This window comes from Sceloporus occidentalis, unplaced genomic scaffold, assembly GCF_023333645.1.
Source record: "Sceloporus occidentalis isolate IW3139 unplaced genomic scaffold, rSceOcc1.0.p SCAF_37, whole genome shotgun sequence".
NCBI classification, from domain to species: domain Eukaryota; kingdom Metazoa; phylum Chordata; class Lepidosauria; order Squamata; family Phrynosomatidae; genus Sceloporus; species Sceloporus occidentalis.
Window position 1 is genome coordinate 7,342,356 of NW_028317017.1, and position 20,220 is coordinate 7,362,575.

General features: G+C 37.9%; 1 protein-coding gene across 1 annotated transcript in view; it reads left to right on the forward strand.

The window, feature by feature from the left end:
* The first annotated feature begins 291 nt into the window (after positions 1-291).
* The window catches only part of LOC149297788 (protogenin-like), a 61,521-nt gene continuing 41,592 nt past the window's right edge, over positions 292-20,220 (forward strand). Inside the window, exons 1-2 of the mRNA XM_089488226.1 lie at positions 292-358; positions 3,370-3,672. Of these exons, the coding sequence (XP_089344352.1) occupies positions 292-358; positions 3,370-3,672 (370 nt within the window). The remainder of the gene's footprint in view (positions 359-3,369; positions 3,673-20,220) is intronic.

Sequence of the window (20,220 nt, forward strand, 5' to 3'; positions counted from 1 at the left end):
TGGAGGATGCTGCTAGCCCCCTGTGCTGTGACACACACCGCATACCTCAGCCCTGCCCCCTCCACTGGAGGATACACTATGTAGTGCCGGCCACTCTCAGGTTTTCCCAGTGTCCAGCGCCCCCCGCCACTATTCTCCCTCCCTCCGCCTCCTTCAGTATTGTGTGCCTGCGCAGGAGAGCTAAGAAGAAAAAAAAGTCCCGAAGGGCTGGTAGGAGCGGAGTGCGCGAGTCAAAGAGGCAACGAGAGCCGCAAGTGTCAGGACTTTAGCATGCCCACGAACCCCCAATAAATGGCGTCTAGCAGGAGGATATTCCCCCGTGGGATGCTGCTCTGGGCAGCGCTGCTCAGCTTCCCAGGTGAGTCCGCAAGGGGTGTCTTCGAGGAAACTTTGCTTGTGAAGCGTGCGGGTGAAAGTGACCCGGATCGCCTGCCTGTGCGTGGCCTCTGCCGGCTGCAGCGCCTCCGTCCGCGCGCCCTGGCACATGGGACTGAGCGAAAGTGCCCCCCAGCACTGCCCCTCGTAATACACGGGGCTAGTAATACTAATACACGGGGCTAGTAACACGGGGCTTCCGCTTGCACTCATCTCCAGCTTATGATGTGATGGCTGGGAGCTGCCGGCTGATGCTTGGGCGATATAGACAAACCTTTGGGGTTTTCTTACCGCTAAAAAGTAAAGTTTCTCGTTTGCTGATCGAATAGGATTTTTGCCCCAAAATTGCATTCGGTGCGCTAATGAGAGACCTAAGGTGAATTGCAGGCTCTGTGGTCATTACTTTGGCAGGGGTTAATTGGTAACCCATGGAGATTGAATGCGCTTCTTATGTGTTCTTAATCCTTTTTTTTTTTTTTTTTGCAGTAATTATTTTTGAATATTAATGATATTCTGCAGTGCACTCATTATATACACTATATAATTTACATTAACAAATGAAGTATAAAAAGTGCTGAACACACAACTTATTATTGTCACTGGTAATATTGTTGTAAACATACTTTCTGCTACAAACTTTCAATTAAATAAGATGGAGTGAATTATTCCAGTTCATCTTAAAATTATCAGTAATTAGTATAGTTATTGTAAAAAAAAATAAAAAATAAAAATATATATATATAATTCTGTATAAGCCATTATCTACATTTTCTTGCCCACAACTGTGCCTCTTGACTTGAGATGTGCGTGTATATATTATTACATGACATAGACTTGTTTACCAATAGGATACGTGTATCTGTCATATAAAAGTACTGCTTATTCTTCATCGCGTGAAAGGGTTAATTGAGATAAGGAAAGATTGTACTATGCAAGGTCTTGCCTCAAGCCAAATTCTGATAAGTAGGTTTTGGTGATCAGGACAGGACTGTAAGGAATTACTCCGGGCTAGATGGTCTGAATAAGAGAAATCACTGTGTCCAATGCCTTCATTTTCTTCTGTAGGGCTGACCGCTTATATACCAATGTCAGTAGGGCTGAAGGGGCTTATTGCATATAGATTAATAGAGTATTATTATTTCATTTTATAGAATAGAATATGTGGAACCATTAAAAAAAAAATATTCTTCTTTTGCAACATAGTCACCATAAACTTTGTTGTTCATATTATTATATTTTATTGTGAATATTAATCTTATTGTTATTCATAATATTATTATTGTGATTCATATTTGCTTGTTATTCTATGACATCAAACTAGCTAATTGTGGGTTGCACATGCAGAGTATATGTTTTTTATGCAATGTATGCTTCTAATGTTGCTGTTCTTTTTTGTATTATTGATTGCTTATACAATCAATAGTTACCCTATACATTTTACACACTTCTCTCTCCCGTTTCTTCACATGATCCCATAACATATATAGTGTGGCAGGATGGTTGATGACCTTTCTTTTAGCCCTGTGAGTGCTGTTATATATACATAGCACATAAATAGGGCAGTTGAGATATGTGATTACAGAATATCAGATAATGCCCATTCATCATGGATTTCACACGTCGTGGTCTTTGCTGTGAATCTACCCAAGACCTGTTTACCCAAAGCACATGATCCTGTGTAAAATAGCTCAGATTACATGGTGAACTCAAAGAGCGGGGTTATTGATCCAGATCTAAAAAAAAAAAAAAAAAAAAAAAAATCAATTCATGATGGGGTGGGTTCCAAACCCATTTGAATATGTCACCTAAAACCTTAATACCAAAGATTAAAGAGTGATGGCAACTACAGGTTTGTCCTGGGGCTAAATTCCTCCGACTCATCCCTCCTGCCTTGATCTGTGATGGATGGGAAAACCAGCGTTAATGTGTTAGGCAGAAGAAAAAAAAAAGGCATGTGTCTTCCTTAGGAGATCTGATCTCCCAACAAAATGTGTATTGGGTAATTAAGCAATCCTCACTGCATAGGACAGTAAGCAGGCAATTAGTTCCGCATTTCTGGAACAGTTGGCAATACACAAACGTCAAATAAAGGATCCCTAATCCCTCACCCGCTGAGATCTAGAAGCAAGAGTCACAAATATTGGGAAGTTGCATTGTCCTTAATCTAAATGCATCTGTTGAAATGCGAACATTAAGTAAATTGGCCAAGGCAAAAGGTTATCAACAGCTTCCTTTAAAGAATCCCAGCCATACCATGAGCTTATTCACAGCCCAACTGAGATCGGTTTGATAAAAGTATTTTATGAAGATGCGGTTTCAGACAATTAAAGGTACAAGCTTAATAAAGTCTTAGATAGTACTGCTAAAGTTAAATACAAAGTCTTTGGAGATGGGCATTGAAGATCGGAAATTTCTTAAGGGTCCTCAACCTGCCTTAGAGAGTAAAGGATGTTAATGATTTCTTGTAAAAATCAGATGTTTATGGCTTTCCCTGTTTAGGATCTTTGTGACAAGCTTGTAAAATTAACAAACAGCTTTACCCCTTGTTTCGCTGTTAATGATGGTGAAACTTCACATTGAGTTCATATTTTTTATTTTTTTTTTAAAGTGTGTTTTGGTTTTACAAGCACTCGGTAAACAAACACGTACCAGAGCACATGGAGGAAGAACAAACACCTTTCATGATGCATACAGAAACTTTATAAATGTTTACGTCTTGTGTTTAGCTAACGTTATTTCGGTTCTTTATCAGAACACTATAAATCAAAATAAAACTTCTGGTATAGGACAAGTTGATGACACTTGTCAAACTTACACAAGTAAATACATTTGATATTATTACAGGAAATTAATAAAATGAAAAAATGTATAGTTTTGAGGCCGCTTAGAGAGGTTTAATTCACGCTTTCCCAGTATTGTTTGACCCCTTGTTGGAACATGTTATTGCATTGTGGCTGAATAATTGATACAATTCTAATTTTCTTTGGTCCTCAGGGTCTTTGTGTCTTAGCGATCTGCTGTTTGTTAAAGAACCGCAAGATGTAATTGTTTCTAGGAAAGATGGTGTGGTTTTAGACTGCCTGGCTCATGGAGATCCTCCAATCACGGTCAGATGGATGAAAAACGGAATAAAAGTCTCTGAGAATGATCGTGTCTCCACGTTGTATAATGGTTCCTTGTACATTCGGGAGGTCGAAGGCAAGAAGGCAGAGCAGTCCGATGAAGGGTTTTACCAGTGCTTGGCCATGAACAAACATGGTGCCATTCTAAGTCAAAGGGCTCATCTTTCATTAACAAGTAAGTTACTTGGTGTTTTGGTTTCAATTGAGCTGTCTGTCTTGGCATATTGCAGGCTGGATGGACAAACCACCATGGTGGGGTTGTCCTGATTTCTTTAGCTAACCAATCATTAAGGAAAAATAGCTAAAAAGATCACTTTCCAAATCAAATGCTTAACCAAATCTTTTCTTTCAAAAATGGAACAAAATGTTTCATCCTACCTCTTACTATTAAACATTGGGTTGACTGTATGAATATTTATCATCTTAATTTGAAGCAAGGGCTCAGACACGCTGCTATGAATGTCACCAAGGCAACCTTCAGTCTAGGCTTTTGATCATGGTGACGGCCATCTTTAAAATGCTTCATAATCTAAAACACATGGTGACAGCTGTGAAAACCCTTAGGCTGAGGAAAACGGGCAAAACATGTCACTATAGGTTTAATATGTAAGACCTAGTCGTAAGAGAATATTGCTTTATTTTTTCTTTTGTAGGAAGAGATTACTTTGTAAAGAGACATTTAATACGGGGGTTTATTATTTATTCTAATTTTCCATTTGGCCCTTAATTCTTCTCCTTTTGGAAAGCTCCCCAATCAGAAACTGAAATGGTACATCAAAACAAAGATAGACAAAGCTTATGACTGGTAGAGCGCATGTTTTAACGTCCTGTAATTGTTTAGTTACACACCAGCTCAATAGTGAACAAAAAAAATACTTAAAGGTCTTGTGTGGCTTAAATAGGCTCTCCTGAAGCATTTACAATAAATGTTATCCCTATAATTCTGGTTTTTTGTTTGTTTTTTTTTTGTAGTCCATGGCTTCCCAAGAGTAACATCTCCATGTAGACAACCCTTAAGGATTAAACATTTATCCAGGGTTGTAAAATCCATGCTATGAACAAATTGATTTTTTCATTATCCTCTGTTTCCAAGGCAAAGTTGTTTCTTCTGTTTAATATTTGCTCCTGATAACATCTCTTTTCCACAATCGCTGTTAATGTGAGTTCTAAAGTGTTATAAACAGTAGGGGGTAATGTTAAGTTTGAAGGTGAACATGCACCATGAATTGAGTGGGCTGGTCCATATTCTGTACAGAAGATAGCTATATCTACATATGCATATTTTTTACACACCGATGATGTAATGTGTGAATGTTAAGTAGAATACTTAAGTTGCCTGTTCATTGATGCCGTTCATTGATCTTAAATTCTAAAGCTTTTGTATTAAAACATACTCGGCTTTTGTTTGTCACTAAAAGCCAACACGCTCTTTTCTCTCGATTTAGTTTCCTTTTGTTGCGTTTTCTTAGTGTATATTACTAAGGAGTGTTTTTGAGCAATATGTTTCTAGAAATTGTAGTTGTCTTAAGATCAGCCTCTAGACCTTCGTTAAAACTGAAGTTTTAAAAGAAGGATTTTTTTTTTTTTTTCAAAATATTCTGTTGAGTTTTTAAAACGATTCTAGTTTTTGCATAAAGTAAGATTCTTAGGCGGCTGCCGATCAGTCGTGGTTGTATTCTAGCTTTATCTTAAGCCTAATCTACTAGATAAATATCCTGACCCCTTTTACTGATTTGTGGTACACAATTGAATGGCTCAGTCTTAATCACCCATATGGACTTTCTGGGTATTTAAAGTCTGAGGAAAGCAGGACTTCCTATTCCTCAGTCCATTACAATGGATAAACAGGACATTGCTCAATTGAGTTTAAAATCTCGTTGGATGTACCTTTTACCAAACATATTTATAATGCACCCTAAACCTATGCTTGATTTTCCATCTATAACCATATTCTATAATGGTACTCTCTGATGTACAAATGTAATAGTTTGATTCTATGAGAGATGGAGAAATCCTAAAACTCAGACTGTAATGTGGCTGAGATGACACCATTCTCTTTTACTTAATCCCCAATGGAATACAGCTCTATTAGTGAGGTCAGAATAAAGAGCTCATCCCTATCACAGAAGTCAGGATTTGTTATTTCATTCTACCCATTGAAATATTATATGTCAACGTTGAATTGAATGTTGAATGTATTAGTTCGACCTTGGTATTCTACATCTGATTCAAGTCAACAAGCCGTGTGTTAAAGTTATCTAATAATTTATGAACATCACACACATTGCGTGTAGAATGGAGCACATCGCATGTCATTGTATATAATGTGATAACTAAGCATTAGAGATGAATCCACTGCTTTTGAATATCAAATACATTGCTAATCACTTCTTCTAATGAAGACATCAGTTGGGAAGCTCTGAGAATATCCTGAAGCTTTTTTTCACATGGGACAGAATTGTAAACAGGGGGGAAAGGGGCAGTGTGTACTCAGGCTTAACGCATTTTCCTTTTGTTTGTCCCATGTAAACTTTTTTCTCTCTCTAAGTCTCCTGGAGACAACTTGCAAAGGAACGGGAAGTCTCAAGTGAACATCTTCTGCATTAAATACACACAAGCTATGGAAATCTGTGTTGGGGGGGGGGCAAATTTCCATTGGCACAAAGGGATTAAAAAAAAAAGTGGGCAAATGCCAGTGATTGCTTTATCAGCATGTGTGGTTTTTCCAAAATTCAGCTACTTATCAGATTAATTTTTTGTATAGGGAACAATTTCCCCAGCATAGCTGTGATAAACTAATATATGCAGATTATCTGATTTTTGTGTAACCAAGGGTAGTTAAACCAAAACCCGCTAATTTCTAAAGACACCCCACCCCCCCTCCAAAGAGGATTGTGCAACTGAATTAATAGTATCACTGCCATTTATTTATATATTTAGGAAAGAATACAAAGATTTAGCCTCGGTTTGTTTCGGGATGTTTTATGTCGGTACCAGAAAATCAAGATGACTTATTCTTGAAGCTAAACATATTTAACAGGTAGAGATTAGGCATTTTTGTTAGCCCAACAGCAAGTTTGGCATCTTAGCCGTGGACAACAGCGGAGAATCGATAATGTTCTTTTTTTTCCTGTGGTTGGTCAAAGCTGTGAGAAGCAAGATTACTATTGCTATTGTAAAACCATAAAAGCCACCGTACTGCTTTTGAAAATCTGTAGTATTCTTCACTAGTGCAGCAGTTTGAAGGGCAATGGGATTCCGGGATTCTAGAACTGAACTTTGGGAGACAGAGGGCTGTGTAGTTTGAGTAAGCAATTTGTTGCCTTCATTTTTGGATTTCAGAAATCTAGCTAGGGGAAATTGTAATTTGCTGTGCAAAGGGAGAGCCCACTGGGTTAAAAGGTTAGAAACTGGCTGGGGCTGAGGCTTACCCTTCTGATAAAGAGCAGATGACCCTAATTCATTGTCCAGATCTTTCATGTTTCTCCTCTGCTAAGGGTGATTGCCAGGGATTGTTCTATAGGAATGCACAGACTGGAAAGTGAGCAGACCCGCTTTTCTTTGGTATCATTGTAGTACCTTATCGCTTGATCCCAGCGTACTTAGGGGGAAAAAAAGATCCTTTGCAGACCCTTTTTTTTTTCCACAGATACTTAACTGATCAGCCACGCAGGAGAATTGCAATTTCTATTAACCCTTCTTAGGCAAAAGCCACACGCAAAGTTGTGGTAGCTCCAAGAGATCGGAGAAAAAAGCAGCAGTGCCATTCATATGAATTTCCTAAAACTTCTTAGTAAATATCACGCATTTCAGATCTTGTATAGCTCACTGTTTGATATATCGGTCTAATTAGGCACAACACTTTGTCATATGGTTTTGCTGGTTTTTTTTAGGGGGATTGCATCATGTGCTGTTAGTACATGTATAATTGCTTGTAATATATATTACATATGCATATTTAGGTATGTATACCCATTTGGAATATTCTGTGCTAGTAATACTCCTGGGATAGCAGGTATGTTGTGGTATTTTGTCTGTGTTTATTCATGTGTACATATCACAGTCTTTACTTACATCTTGTGTCACTGGAATAAGTTGTTTGCTTGTCTGCACAGGTTTACAGCCAGTGACGCAAAGATACATTGGTTCAGTGTATTGCCTTTAGGAACAGGAGGGGTTTATCCAGTTCAAGCGACAAAGGACAACAGATAGCCCTTTAAACTGCTTTGGAACTACTACAACCGTGATGCCTCTTGGAGATCAGCCAGCCATATGCTATCCAAATACCATGGAGTAACCGTTCCATTAAACTCACACATACCTGTTGGCTACCCCTACAGTGAAATCTGTGAAACAACTCCTTGGTATATATGAACACATTAACAACAAGACTACGTAGACAATTCTTCTCCAGAAGATGCTCAGTATTTGTCTGGCATTTGTGATCCAGACACCACTTTTGTAGCATATATTTTCTTGATGGAGGGTTTCAGCTGGCTTCTATTTTTTTCAGCGACCTGACTTTGCTGAAGAATGGTTTCTAACGCTGAGCAGTTGCCTGGCCAGAGGTCTATTGCCGTGTCCTCCCTTTCAGCAGCTGTGCCTATTGTTCTGAATGCAGAATAATTTATAGCCAAGACGGAGATGAGTTCCATTGAACGTATGTGGGGGGTTTCTTGGTGTGTCTGTTGTATTGCTTTGAATGCTTTACAAATACCGATATAAAAATGCCTTTGAATAAAGAATCTTGAATATGCGGAGAGAACTCATTACTGTAGAAAAAAAAGTTGAATTATTTCATGAGCGTACATATATTTATATGTATGTGTGTATATATATATATATATAATATATATATATATATATATATATACACATATGTGTTTGTCATTGATGAAAAATGGAACAAGATATTCTGAAGAGTTAGTCACATGCTTGGAGAGATACAATACATAATATTAAATAGCCCTTTGGGTATTTTGTGTATATCCTGGGCACACATCTTACAATCCCTGTCATGGTTTGATACATTCAGTACAGATTTGAACATGCTGGGCTACATAACTGTATTTCTGGCCTTAGTGTAACATTCTTGTTTTATGTTGATAATCAGGTTTGGGAAAGTGAAATGGTTGATTGTTTCATGGAGGCTTCTCGATTCTTGAGATGCGTTGGTGAGTCACATAATCAGAGAAACATCTTAAAGGTGCTTTTCCTCCGGCTCGACACCCTTTTTGCACTTTTGGTGCGCCTGTTTTTATGGGCTCAAACTTTCATCTGGTTGATTTTTCTTTTTATATATATTATTGGTATAAATTCTTGTGTCTTTGCCTGTGGTTTACATTTAACTTTTCCCCCCCATGGAGATAGGGGGGTACATATCTTCAAAGTTACTGATCCCTGCATGTTAGCAGGGGTCAGCCATTTATGTTCTCCAAGCTGGGTCAGCTGATCTCACAGTGCATCATCTGGCAGCATGCTAGCGCTATATATATATATAATATGCAACTCAAGTGAATAACACAATGAGCAATCAGGGCATCACTGTCCTTTTAAAGATGGTCTAATTAAGTGCCATCTTATCTCTGAAAGCTGTAGTTTAAATGTGGTGCATTTATTGGCCGACCCCAGGTCTATGCATGTTTTCTCCATGGTGAATAGAAAAGAAAAGAGATATTATGACGTTAATATGAATCTTGTTGCTGAGTGCACCATTGAAAGTACTGATAAAGGATTATTTTAATGAATGAATGAACGGACTGTGTGCATATATTTATGAAATGGATTACCTTCACAAACTCCATGTGTTCATGGTTTGCTCATAGACGCGATACTATGGAAACCGGATAACTAAAACAAGTATATTCTTACTAGTGTAGCCAGAGGATGTGCCATCATATATCAATTTATTTGCCTGGAAAAATTCATAATACTCGTGTTTTAACGATTTAATAGCAGAGTAAATAATTACATGGTATAGAATATATATATATATATATATATATATATATATATATATAAAATATAATAGATTAGCAAAACCCTTCCAGGTCCTAAATAGGTCATGCAGAGATGTACTAGAATAGCTCGAAATGGTCACGGGTGATGGCTTTTGTATTGTCAGTTCCAAGGGGTAATAATTTATGAATTGAGTTATTTAAATTTTTTTCCCATGTAGCGTTTATTTAAGGATAACTAAAGCGTAAGCCGTGTCTTTAAGCATAAAGTAATTCATCAGCTGAAACTACCTACAGCTTTTGCTTTTTGTCAATCAATTGATTTGAACGCTCAGAGATGATATAGTAAACAAATTTCTTAAGCAATACATTGTTAAATTGTTCTGCTTTTGTAAAGTCGTCTTTCTAGAAATACATTAATTATTGCACCTACTGCCTTGGGCTAATCCGAAGCATGCATTATATACGCTTCCATAACTGCTACGCTCTGAATTTGTAAAGCTCCTGACAGGCGTTTATCACTTGGTTCATTAAACTTGTCTTTGACATCCTGCAAATTAATGTTAAAAATGCTTTGGTTGGGGAAACATTTTGCCTGCAGGAGGCAGCTTTTTAGTAAACATTAAGGACTGACACCTGCCCATAACAGTGTTGCCGTTTTGGCTATTATTTGAATTTCCTGAATCTCCAGTACAGGTAGTAACCCCTTTTAATTGCATGCTGTTATATCCTTTGCAATATTTTGGACATCCCCTTAAACGTTTACATTTTCCATTGTAGGTTAAACGAGTCCTGTCTAATTAAGTTATTTAAATTGTATTTTAGAAAACCTTCCCCTAGCAAAGTATGATAGACTTTCATCCTTAAAAGCACCAACACCTAAGCCTTTCCAGGTGGTCAGCACCCTAATGACATGAAACACAGAAACATGGAGTTTGCTGGCAGCTAAGAACCATTCGGCTCATCTAGTGTGTCCTTGTTTCCTGCTTTAAATACGCAGACCTTAATCATTCCTTGGTCTTGTCTTAGATTTAGGATAGCTTTATGTCTACCCTGTGCATGTTTTCATTCCCTTACTGTGTTAATGAATGGGAAGCTGACGGGTTCTCTATTGAGATGATCAGGAAGAGAAAGCATTGGGAGTTTGTGAACAGCTAATATTGTTCTGGAGCATTAAGTAACCAGGCAAACTGTGTTTACTGAAAAACTGCTCTGTTTACAGAAAGAGGGTTTCGCAAACAAAACATAGTTTGCATGATTGGACTGTAAACAAAAACATTGAAAGCCAACAAAGTATTACAAGTGATTGGAAATAAAGCAACAAGAATGCACATGTAAGTCAATATATACAGTAAAAAGAACAATTATTGTTTGTCTCTGCGTAGCATATTACATTAATCAGGTCTATATCACAGTTTTCACTTTGTATGTTCTATCTCCGGTGCTATTTGTGCTAAAAATAACTGAAACTTCAATATGTGGGCAGTTTTAGTATGCCTTTAATATTTTAAACTGTAATATCTTAAGAGAGCAGTGATTTCCTATTCGTTTGCTTCAGAGTCAGGACATGAATGATAGTCTTACACTGTTTTTATTAAGTGCTGTATTTTTGTATACATCTAGTTTGTTTCACGTGGAAGGAAAACGTTGTATTTAGGCATTCATGTTACTGGGATGGAACCTTGAAATTTTGTTTTGTCTGTCACTGTTTTGGAAAAAATAACTGCTGGCCACCTATTAAATGTACTACTGGCCACAGTTTGGTCATATACATGTCAACTGTTGAGATCTTGCCACCTTAAAAGCAGTTACCAGAGGTTTCACATTATACTGTTAAAAATATTACAATAGACTTTAATAGTGCTAGAATTTTGATTGTGCTCTTAAAATAACTCATCACTTCAGAAAAAGAGAGTTTAGACCCCCCCCAGTGCATCTGGTTTCCTGGGACTAGCAGTAAAAAGCCAATAATTTTGTGAGGTATAAAGTGGTTTGCACCAAAAAAATCAATATTACCGCAACAGAGACCCGGTGCAGTTAAAGCATGACAGTGGTGGTCTTGATCGGAGGCTTTAATGGTGGGGTATTCCCTAAACTCTTTACCTAGATAGTAACTGGAATGGAGGATGGCCAGGATTCCTAAGAATAGGTCCATCAAAGCAAATGTTCCATAGGTATAAGTAAGACCTTTGTTTGGTTGTGGCCCCTTGTTCCCTCTGGGTCAAAGCAAAGAGTATACATAGCCGTGTGTTAAAACACCTGCCAAGAACAATGGTCATCTGTGTATTAACACAACCAACTATGAGCACATATCAAGGCTTTTGTTACTGACCTAGTGGACTCAAAGCCTACAGACCACCACAAAGTACCTATTTATCACCATTTATAATAACTATTTTTATAAAAATATCACCCTTGGCTTATTTAGAAAAGGTGATCTCATGACAGGAAATAAAAAAGGGCTGTATGTTATTAAATCATATGAAGTCTAAATTTGAACAAATCATCTGAAAACATACAAATGCTATTCACACGCAAAGCTCATACTGTATATTGCATTTTTATTGTGTGTATGTGTGTGTATGTATGTATGTATGTATGTATATATATATATATATATTACTACAACATTAAGGTTGTTTTTTGTTATAAGGGTGGGTGGTTGAGACAGACACTCGCGCATTACAATTCCATTATAGATTTTTAGTACCATTCTAGGCCTATGCAGAAATCGTTACTGATGAGATATATTGCACAGAGGTTATCCCTATTATGTTTAGAAACAGATGTTAAGGAAATGACTTTCTTTGAAGTGCATTATATGCCATTGCAGCCTGTCGAACTATATTGATTTTTTCCTCTGTTTTTCCTAAAGTGCACCTATGTACAATTGCTACAGGCTTTTTTCACCATCAGATAAAGCTGTTACATTGAAATCGTTGAACTAAGTCTATTCTGGTTTTGGCATACTTCCTACTCTTCTCCATCATGGAATAGAGCCAAAAGTTATGTTAATGGAGAAATTAAGGGGGAAAAGTATGCTGTTGGCAAATGTGTGAAATGACTTGTACTTAAAATCATTGTCCATTTTATCGTCTTTCATTTTTGCACTCCTTTTGGCACAAGGTCACACTGGCTACAATTCAGTATAAATAGTTTTGATGATGCCTGCAATTAAATGTCAGTAAGGAGCAATTGACTAATTCAAAACCAGTGCTAGTGTAGGAATGTTTTGTTTTTATACAAACACCATCATATTCTGCAGCGCTGTACAATGGGAATTTATATTTAAAATTGCTAAATAGCGGTAATAGTTTCATTAATCGCTTTATTTATTATACAAGTTGCAAGTACTGCAGAATATGTATATTTCCATTCCCTATTCCATTCTCCAAATAGATTTGACATTACTTTGCTGGTTTTCTGTAGACAGGTGGGTTGGAATTATTTCTTTTGCACTTATTGTTATGAAGACAAAGCATGGGACAGCACAGGTGGCTCATCCACTAATTCAATAAAGGGTGGTTGATGTATACAAAAATATACAAAATGGGTAATCAGTCAGTAATATTATGGTTTGGCAAGAGCAATCCTGCATATATTGGTAAAGAGATATTGGCTGCAATATAAAGGGAATTAAACAGAGTAACGTTATTTTAGGGAGGCACAGCTCCAAAAGGTATCCCTATTAGTGGTGAAGAGCAATTCTAGTGCAATGTCTGAAAAGCGCTCTTATCGCCATAGCGACCCTGCTCAGTTGACATTCACTGGCTGCTAAGGTGATATTTAAAACTTTGTACCAGCTATTTAGAAAGAAAGCAAAAACTTCACTATGTTTTGCTCCATTAAGCCATGTACATATCTTAATGGTGGTCCCCATATGGTCTTATGCCAGAAAGCTTACTCGGTGAGCTTCAGTGCTCTAGAATCCAAGGAAACCAATATCTTAAGAACTTGTTGAGGGTGAAATACGATGGGCTCTATCGTCTTCTGTGTTTAGGACATACGCAGACTTTTATCTTCATTCACTTCATGGTGATCTGCCCTAAGCTGCTCAATAGCCAGTGATATTTACTTTTCCAAATCTTTGTATGTCAAAGAAATACAGATAAATGCCAACAAATGACCACCTCTCCCCAAAGAAAGACATCCAACTTTCACTGCTGCTTTTTATTTTTAGACTATCTCCAAAAACAATAATATCTAAATTCAATATTTAGTGTTTAACTTAGTCATTGCTGTTTACAACATTCTCTTCAAAATTACTAGATTACAGCCATTTTCTGTGTTGGTTTGACAGTGATTTAAACATTCTTTAGTTTGTCATTTGGTGGAAGGGTAGGTCTTTGAGACTTTTTGGTATATGTCATGCTGGGGAAACTTACAAAATATGATATGATATTTGTGATCCTCCAAATAAAACATGGTTATGTATAAAAGGGTTTTAGCGCAAAGGTTTATTATTTTTTTTTTATTTTTTATTTTTCTCTCCAAGTGAATTTTTCTGTTGATCAGACCATGCTGTTAGTTCGTTACATTGATAAGACCACTTCTTAAAAAGGGCACTAGAATCAGTTTTTGAACACAACCCTACTAGTGCCTTGACAGTGCACCGAAGTGATTCCTTAATAAGCAATGCACACAATAAACAAGCATATTTCCAGGGGCTGGTCTGCTTTTTTAGCTTCCTATCCCAGAAACCATCATGTCCCAAGCTTAAAAATGAGATTTAAATCCCATACCTTTATGTCTTTTGCCCTCTGGGACATGTTATTATATACCTATAATAAATGAGTTGACAAATGCCACATTTGTTACTTGTTCTAGTGGATATTTATGATTTGGTTTTCTATACTATAGGTGTTTGCGTTTACTTTATGTATCCTTTGTTCCTGTGTTGGTGGTTTCACCATTAAGATATTCCTTGGTGTGACATGTTGCTCTAAACTTTAATGGCAGGCTGTTCATGTGTGTGGCTAGCTCCAACTCCATGGACCAGGTTTTAAGAGTCCCTGGGTCATTATCTTCAAGAAAAGAGTCACGCTTTGCATCCTTGTTTTAAATCAGCTTTATTTTTATTGGTATAATTTACAATGGCATTTCACGATTCGCCTTCTTATTTTACTGACATAATAATTAAAGCTATATTTTAACAAGAACTCAAAAAATACCAAAAAAAGCTTTACTAGTAAATATTCATGTAAACTATTTTTGCCCAGTTATGCACATCTCACCCCCAGCTTGCCTCTCTGTCCCAGAAATGCATATCAGGAGGGGTATAAGGCATATCAGGGGACAGAGTGGCATATAGGAGGTATAAGGGGATATCTCCTATATGCCACTCTGTCCCCTGATATGCATTATACCCCTCCTGATATGCCTTATAGCCCCCTATATGCCACTGATATGCCACTTTGTCCCCTAATATGCCACTGTGCCCCCTGATATGCCTTATAGCCCCATATATGCCACAGTGCCCCGATATGCCACTGTGCCCTCCTGATATGCCTTATAGCCCCCTATATACCTTTACCCTTGATATGCCACCATGCCCCGATATGCCTTTTACCCCTATATGCCACTGAGATGCCACTGTCCCCCCTGATACACCTTATAGTGCCTTCATGCCACTGTCCCCCCTGATACACCTTATAGCCCCTTTATGCCACTGTCCCCCCTGATACGCCTTATAGCCCCTTTATGCCACTGTGCCCCCTGATATGTCTTATGCCCCCCCGATATAAGAAAAACTGACATCACTAAAATTGTTTTTTATATTTATATTTATTAAATATAGACAAAAAAAATACACAATACAATATAAATATATATAAATATATGGACAATAAATAAAATATTATAGACATAAAAAAAACCCACAAATGCACATAATAGATCCCGCAAAAATTCTACCTGCCCCACCAGGGGTTAATATATCAACAGAAGAAACACAGGGCAAATGAGCATAAAAATAAAGATAATACTTACCCAGTGCTGCTTACTTGTCCTGTTTTTCTTCTGTTGATATATTAACCCCTGGTGGGGCAGGTGGAAGTGGCAGCGAGATGAAGTACCGGAGGTTGCGCACATCGCCCACTTAAATCCAAATCCCCTGCAGGCGCTGCAGCGGGACCTGGATCCTCTCCGGCAGCCGGTAGGGGTCTGTGTGATGCGCGCAGACAGCCGCTTCTCCCCTCCGCTTCCGTTGGGGCTTCCATGATGGAAGCCGCACCGGAAGGTCACATGACGCCGGGTTCAGTAATAGAGGCCCTGGCGGAAGTGGAGGGGAGAAGCGGAAGGGGAGAAGCGGAGGATGTCTGTGTGTTTTGCACAGACCCTCACCGGGTGGCAGAGAGGATCCAGGTCTCCTGCAGCTCTGCGGGGGGTCTGGATTCTACAGTTATAATCCGATCTCTGTTTGAGATCGGATTATAGAAGGACGGGAGTTTTTCAGAGCGTTTGCTCTGAAAAACATAATTTTATAAATCGATAAAAATCGATTCAACTAATCGATTATGAAAATCGTTGACAACGATTTTCATAATCGATTATCGATTTTATCGATTCGTTGTTGCAGCCCTAGTTATAAGCTAAATGTATATCTAATAACTCTTTAAGTATGATTTCATTGAAAACCTTTCTATCGTTATAAGCAATTTCTTCTCGAGTACGTACATACATACAGTCTAACTACTAATCATGCTATTCTGGGGTTCTTTCTATCCATCACTCCTTTCTTGTGGCTTAATATCCTTTAATGCTATATACGTAGATTGGAGCTCAGTTATTTTGGTGATGTAGTTAAAGCTTAGTTAGACTATATGACATGTGTGATACAACAAACAGTAAGGTTCCCCAATCAGGAGGATATCTGAGAAGAGAACAAGTAGACTTCAATATGGGCATCTTCATTGACCCTTGGGCTACTGCAGTGGTCTTTTCACACGGGTTACAATAGTTTGACCCATGGTCAGTCCCTGAACCTTGGTAGACGTCTCAGCTAACCATCGCAGACACAGTCTGGCAGCTGGAGATTGATTCATTTAACTGTCCAGCCCCACATTCTTCTGTCAAGAGCTTGTCAAAAAGACAAAACAGCCCTATGGAGAGCTATTCATTTTCTTAAAATGGAGGAGATGCATTATATGATTGAGTGGATTACTTTTGGGTCAGAAGAACCCTCTTCATTTCTGTGTTTTAATTTGGCTCGCAATCAAACAAGGATTAAAGCAATAACTAGAAAATGTTTGTTCAAGGATGGGGCAAATTATTTCAGCTCTGTTAGGACAATACCCTACTTTCCAGCTCTGGCCTCTCGACGACCAGTAATTCAGGAAATGATCGAGGGTTTTTATAATTGTTCTATGGAAGGGGGAAAAAACCTTCAGTGTTGGAGAATGGATAGTATGTGAACTGTTGCATCATTAAGTCACATTGTTCTCTCCTGTTTTAAATTCCCTGTAATGAGAAAATAACTTTTTTTTTTTTTTAATGCTTTGCAAATCTGCTTAGCATTGACACTTAGCAAAATATTGTTAAATGTCCTGCATACCAGTTATACCGCTCCAGGGCAGCTCACAGTAGGTATTTCCTAGTTTAACAGTAGGATCGAATATGCTCAGATTCCTTCCACAAAATGAATCCCCTTGTGGCTCATAGCCTATGGTTAATGACATAACTTAGATATGGGTCAGGCCTCTCAAGTGTTCCACACTCAAAGAAAAATGTAAGAAGACATCTGATCTATGAATGGAAGTTAAGGCACCCTCCTTCTCCTCATGATCTGGTATTTGAAGTGGTGGTTTTTACTATAACATCATTTTTTTCCCTCGCCTATACTATTTCACTGCCTGTTTGATGATGGCTAACACACAGGTCGTACAAGAGGCCATCCTCCCAAAAAATAAAACTAGGAATCTACACGTATACAACGATGCTCATTTCATCTTTCTCTAATAAAGTAACCAATGCAAATAAAGGACAGGCCGGAACTTTTTTTATAATATATAATCATTTTGAAAAGACCTGCTCTATGCTCCTTAACTTGTTGATAATACCGTATATAAATACATTTTATCATTATAAATTCTGCATAAGCAATTTACTACTCCTTTGTCGCACATTTTTGTTTTGTTGTCACCTCAGTGGACGGGTTAAAAGGTCCAGGCAGTATTTCTAAGCCGTAGGAATAACCCTTTAATTTCTGTTGAAATTATAGTCCCCAGTGCGGCTGCTTTTAGATCTGTCCATTAACATCACAGTCATGCTGTGTTAAAATGTAATTTAACTCCACAGCAGGCTAGTGACTGGGCATAACAAAGGCAGGTTGCCTCCCCCAGGACCTGAAATATGATAAGTGCTAATATACAGTAACTTTAGGAGGACCCTTGTGCTCCGTAACCATCCTTTACCGCAACGGACATCCTACTCCCCTAAGGCCTCATGCCTTTAAAAAAGGTCAGGTAATATTATCTTTAATAATTAAAATCCCAGATAGGCTGATCTGCTACAGAAGGACAATAATTATCACACACAATACACATACATTTGTCTGTTTAAACCTATGTGTTTTGTGTTTTATATGTGTTCGATATTTTTTTTTTTTTCCCCCTGGTTGAGTTTTATTTTCAGCCTCATTTTCATACTTAAAAAAGCACTCCAGCCTCTCCATGTCAATTTGCATGAACTGCATTGCATTTTACTTTAGGAGAATCAGTGCAGACATTCTGCTGAATGCAGAATGTGTACCGCAGTATGCTCTGTGGAGCCCTCATTCAAGTCGATGGGATGCGAGTTCTCACTTCTCAGTGAAATCCATGAGAGTTGGAGAAGCCAATCACATGTATACTGTCTTAACTCTAGATTCTAAGCTTGTTTGAGAAGGGCCCTCCTCTCCTGTTGTTCTGTAAGTCAGATTTTTATGTTATATTCTGCACAGCGCTATGGAATATGATGGCACTCTATCAAACAATAAATAACAACAACTCTGGCATACATGCAGTTGGCCACTGCTTTAGCAGGAGTACTACTGATCGTGTGCAAGATGTTTACATACTGATGCTTTCTGGTTTGAGTAGAGACAGCCAGGTGAGTGGGAAAATAAGTCAGACTTCTTCTTTTCCAAGTCAGAGAATGCATGCTTATATGTGCATGTAGTAAAATCCATTGGAGTCCATGTAAAACGCACTTCAATTTATATTCAAAAATACAACTTTAGGGACTAGTTCTTTAAAATTCACGCTGTTCATGTTAACCGTGTATTACAGTGCACAGTATGGAATATTTGGAGCATGGGATGCTAATTGACTTTACTGAGCTACTATTAGCAGGGCAGTTGATGGAAGCTGTTGCCCAGCACCAGGTGATAAAAGTGCATTCATGGTACGCATCCTGTTAGTTTAGTAACCATGCGTTTTTCACACCAGACCTTTCGTGTGCATTACTGAGTACAGAGGAAAAGGGCAATGCTAAGCTCCTGGCTCTAGAAATAATAAGCGTTAAAATGCATATCATTCCAGTCAACCGTCTGCCTTTGTTTAGATGAAGACACCAGCCCTCTGCTGATGAAATATGACCTACATGTTTCTTTTACATATATAAACTGTAAATTGTTTTGATATGGCTTATTCAAAGCATTATATTGAGTTTCCAGCTGGCCCGCATCCAGGTTATCATACATCTAGTCAACAGTGACATAGACCTTCTGCCAGATGAATAGTGCTAGTTCAATTCCAGTGCATACGGTGCTCGCGTTAAACAACAAGCTGCTCTTTTAGGCCCACTAAGACTACAGCATGTAATTAACTCACTGCTGTGCTTTCTGTCTTAAGCATATTTAGGGATATATTGATGGATTTAACCTGGGATAGTTATAGAACCCAGTTATCTGTCATTAGTATGCAGTAATTGCTTAGAATAGATACAGGGATTTACTGATACGCAGCAGCCCACAATTTAGCAGTTGTAACTTATAATTTCCACAATACAGAGCAATAGTGATAAAAGTTCAGAATTATTAGAGACAGTAGCTTGTTTTGTTATTCAGGGTTATTTAGTACTCTAAATTCATGGCCATAGATCTGGGAATTTTATGCCCCATTCATGCATTCTGCTTTAAAGGATTCAGGACTTGGACAGAAATTCTACTACTTGTTAATTAGTCTGATCTTGGTAAGAATCATCTGTATGTACTTACCTGTGTGTGTGTGTGTATAGAATTTATTTTACAGTGTACAGGTTTTGGTCATTTTCATTTAAATGAGCAAGTTAAGTCCTCCGTCATGGTAATTTTGTGTTATCACCTGGGAAATGTAGTCAGCCCCTTTTGTCAAGCAGTTTGAAGTGGGTGTATTGTATCTCCTGCACGTGCTCCCAGATCTATCCTCAGCCAGATCTATTAATGATGCAGTGTTTACTAAATGAATAAAACATGGCATATATAGGCTTAACGTTCCTTTTGAGGTGGGTGTTCCCAGGCAATTATGTTAAATAGACTCTAAGGCAATTTGGATTTTGTGTCTTTGTATTTATTGTGTTGGCGTACTGACTTTTTCTAAAGACCGTTCTAAGATTATTCTGATTCTATAGGAATAACTTGTATCGCTCTTTCCAACACATTTCCCATGTATATTTGGCCTAAGGACATTCATTTCTTGGTTTAAGCTATATTGACAGATACACATTCCCATAATACAGCATCGTCGGTATTTAATTACTGACTAAAGGCACAATAGTAAGGTAAGGACACCAAAACATATATTAAGGGT